Below are 3,372 nucleotides of genomic sequence, written 5' to 3'. Positions count from 1 at the left end.
TACTTTGAAAAATGTTATTTTTGAAAACAAGAATATACCGACAAAAAACCGACTTCCATATGGCAACAAACTATTTGCGCACAACACTCTCTCCCTTCCTCTTCTCACAACCCTTCCCTTTCACTCTTCTACAAAACCCTTCCATCTCTTTTTTCTCGTGTTTTTCGGCAATGGCAGTGGACTAAGACGGCACTATTGAAGTATGAGGAGCCCGGCGACGGACTGAACTTCGAGCAAGGAGTCCGGTTGAGGCAAGGAGGAACTGCACCGGAGAACGAACGGCGGCGACGAGCTATTCTTACCAGCGGGAAGTGACTACTCAACTTTGGCAATGGAGTTGTAGATGACGAAGGGCAGTGGGTCTGAACGGCAACGAACAAAGTGTTCTTATCTGTGCTGGTTCAATGCTGTTGAGTAGGTCCAATCTGAACTAACTTTCCGTGGCCAGCGTTCAATCCCACTGGCATTCAAAGCATTCGGTGCAACGCTTTCACCGGAAGTGTAGACCACCATACTCGCACGAAAGGCAGTGTGAGTGACGTACATGTCAGCATCTGTTGACGAACAGAACTCAACTAAGGAATTGAAAGCATACTTTATAGAACTTGGCCAAAAGAGTGGAGCAATTTGCCATTCTCCATCTAAACATTTCCTGGTCATCTGGTTGGAATCTCGATTTGATTTGGAAGAAAATTCTATTGCAATTGTTCAAAATGCTATTTTGGTTGTTACATTTTAATGAAAAGGGCTTTCCACAGTATAGTTTCCCGTTAATTCCGAAAACTCGTGTGATATTGTCAGATCCATAAGCGGATTCCGACCAAAAATTTGTGGCTGACATCGTGACTCCCTCAATCTCTTCCACTCCCGGCTAATCTTTGTCATCGATTGCTTTAATGAAAAAAATAAAAATAAAAAGAAGAAGAAGAAGAAGAATAACAACGTAAAGTGATTTTAGTCGGTGGAATAGCAACACTCAATTACTTTTTGTTAAATTGTTTTATACGTAAATATTTTTCATATTTATGGTATTTTAAATAGTATCCCCAATACTTACTATTTTTTAAATTATCCCAAAAGATATCTACTTGACCTCATGCGGTAGAGAAGTTTTGGTACGAGGAAAATGAGAGACCTGAAGCAGGTATTCATAGACTGAGCCTAAAGTTTCGTGGTATTATTACAACTGAAAATATCCATTTGACACAAAATACGGATGGAATAGATATAGAATTCAAATCCGCGCGTATGCTAAGAATTTTTTAATATCTAAATGGTACAATATTTTTGAATAATTTATTATAATGTAATTTCTAATTACATATTAGAAGTTGACACATAAAGCCATGCTGGAAAATCGATCACAAACACTAAAATACATAATCAATCGAATAAAGCCAATTTAGAGGTCAAATTTGACCAACTGTAATCCAGTGGTTGCATGTATTGACTTCGTGAAATCTAGAAACCATTTAAATATAACTTTATGGACTCCATATCAGGTTGTTAGATACAAATTATTAATTTATTTCAGTGCATAGAATTCTTGGCATCCCAAATTTGAAAATTCAAGGCTTTCACTTATTATAAGGTCCACGCAGTTTTACTTTTTCACATGTATTCTCATTTTAAGGGGATAACAAGTACGGGATATTTTCAATTGTAATAATACTAGCCAAAAGCTCAGTCTATAAATACCAACTTGAGGTCTCTCATTTCCCTCACCCCAAAACCTCTCTACAAGCCAATTAATCAATCCTTGATAGTTTATTTCTCTTCTTCCTTCACTCAAATTTCAATATCATGGGTGTTATCAGTTATGATATGGAGGTTACCTCTTCAATCCCGGCAGCCAAGATGTTCAAGGCTTTTGTCCTTGACGCTGACAACCTCATTCCCAAGATCTTGCCACAAGCAATTAAGAGTGTTGAAATTATCCAAGGTGATGGAGGAGTCGGGACTGTGAAGGTCATCTCTTTTGGCGAAGGCAGCCAATTCAAGAGTGTCAAACACCAAGTTGATGGGCTTGACAAAGAGAACTTTGTCTATAGTTATAGCATCATCGAAGGTGATGCTCTGATGGGTGTACTTGAAAAAATCTCTTACGAGATCAAGATCGAAGTTTCGTCTGATGGAGGATCTGTATGCAAGAACAGTAGCAAATACCACACCAAAGGTGAAGTTGGGATCACAGAGGACCAAATCAAGGGTGGCAAAGAAAAGGCTTTGGGAATGTTCAAGGCTGTTGAGGCATATCTCTTGGCAAATCCTGATGCCTACAACTAAATACAACTTAATCTGTATAGTGAGATATACGGTCTCATGGGCGTGCCTTTGTATTGTTACTTATAGGTGTGGTTTTCTATTATTTGTGGCTTACAAAAACTGCCTTCGGCTTTGAATAAGGGGAAAAAGCTCCATTAAGATTGCTATCAACCAGTTGTTTGTACTATTTAATAAAATTGAAGAATTCATGTTTTTCGAGTTGATTTTTTCTTCATTGACCTGCCAATTCATTTTGGATTGAGATACTATGGATAACATTAGAGTCGGTAATAATTAGAGTAGTCTATTAATATTGAAACCATTAATATGAAGTCCACTTTTCTTAAGGGACCTATTCTAAATGAAAGAGAATCTAATTGTTTGATTTTTCAATGCACTTACCTGAGAGGTAAAACATGACTAATTTGAAAATAATGGGTCAACCTTACATCACACTTGTAACGACCCTGGATTTTTCAACCTAGTGTGTCCTGTGATGAATGAAAAGATAACTCGATAACGAATCCAAAATGCGGAAGCAAAAGAAGCAAGATGGCCTCAAGAGATGTACGTCATCCCTAAGGCACCAAGATAACTCCTCATGAAGCCACGAAACTCAAATGAGCCAAGCAATGAAGCAAGAATGCCAAACCCGAAAAGAAATGAACTAAGGGTAAAGTGGTCATTTCACACTAAAATGGGTGCCACCTTGCACACCATTAGAAAGACAACGAAATGAAAAATGAACAAAGTTGGACTCAAGAATCGCCTGATTCTGAGTCCAAACGGAAAAGATATGAAATTAAAACAAAGTGGCCTCCTCCGCTTAAGAGTTACACCAACTTATCTCACTAAAACTGGAATAACTCACACTATAGATGGAGTTTTGATGAGTGGTTGGTACCATTCGAAAGCTAACTTCGAGCTCTCGAAATTAGAATCAAGAATGACCTGATTTGGAATTGAAACAAGTGAGATATGACCTTCTGAAATCGGTGCAAGGAAACCGTCCAAAAGAAACTGAAAAGGGAAAGTCCTAGGGAGGATCGGTCGACCGATGGCAAGGGTTAGCCGGTCAAAAATCAATCATCAGCCGACCGAACCCCA

General features: G+C 38.5%; 1 protein-coding gene across 1 annotated transcript; it reads left to right on the top strand.

Annotated features, from left to right (window-relative positions):
- Positions 1 to 1,681: 1,681 nt before the first annotated feature.
- LOC132293771 (major allergen Pru ar 1-like) lies at positions 1,682 to 2,487 on the top strand. The gene has a single exon (XM_059791387.1). The coding sequence runs from the start codon at positions 1,804 to 1,806 to the stop codon at positions 2,284 to 2,286; it is 483 nt and encodes a 160-aa protein (XP_059647370.1). The 5' UTR covers positions 1,682 to 1,803; the 3' UTR covers positions 2,287 to 2,487.
- Positions 2,488 to 3,372: the final 885 nt, after the last annotated feature.

The sequence above is a fragment of the Cornus florida genome, unplaced genomic scaffold (genome assembly GCF_030987335.1).
Source record: "Cornus florida cultivar Cherokee Brave unplaced genomic scaffold, ASM3098733v1 CherokeeBrave_3.0.0_Hap2_Chr01, whole genome shotgun sequence".
Lineage (NCBI taxonomy): Eukaryota > Viridiplantae > Streptophyta > Magnoliopsida > Cornales > Cornaceae > Cornus > Cornus florida.
Note: the sequence above shows the minus strand (reverse complement) of the source record. Positions and strands in the feature narration are given on the sequence as shown.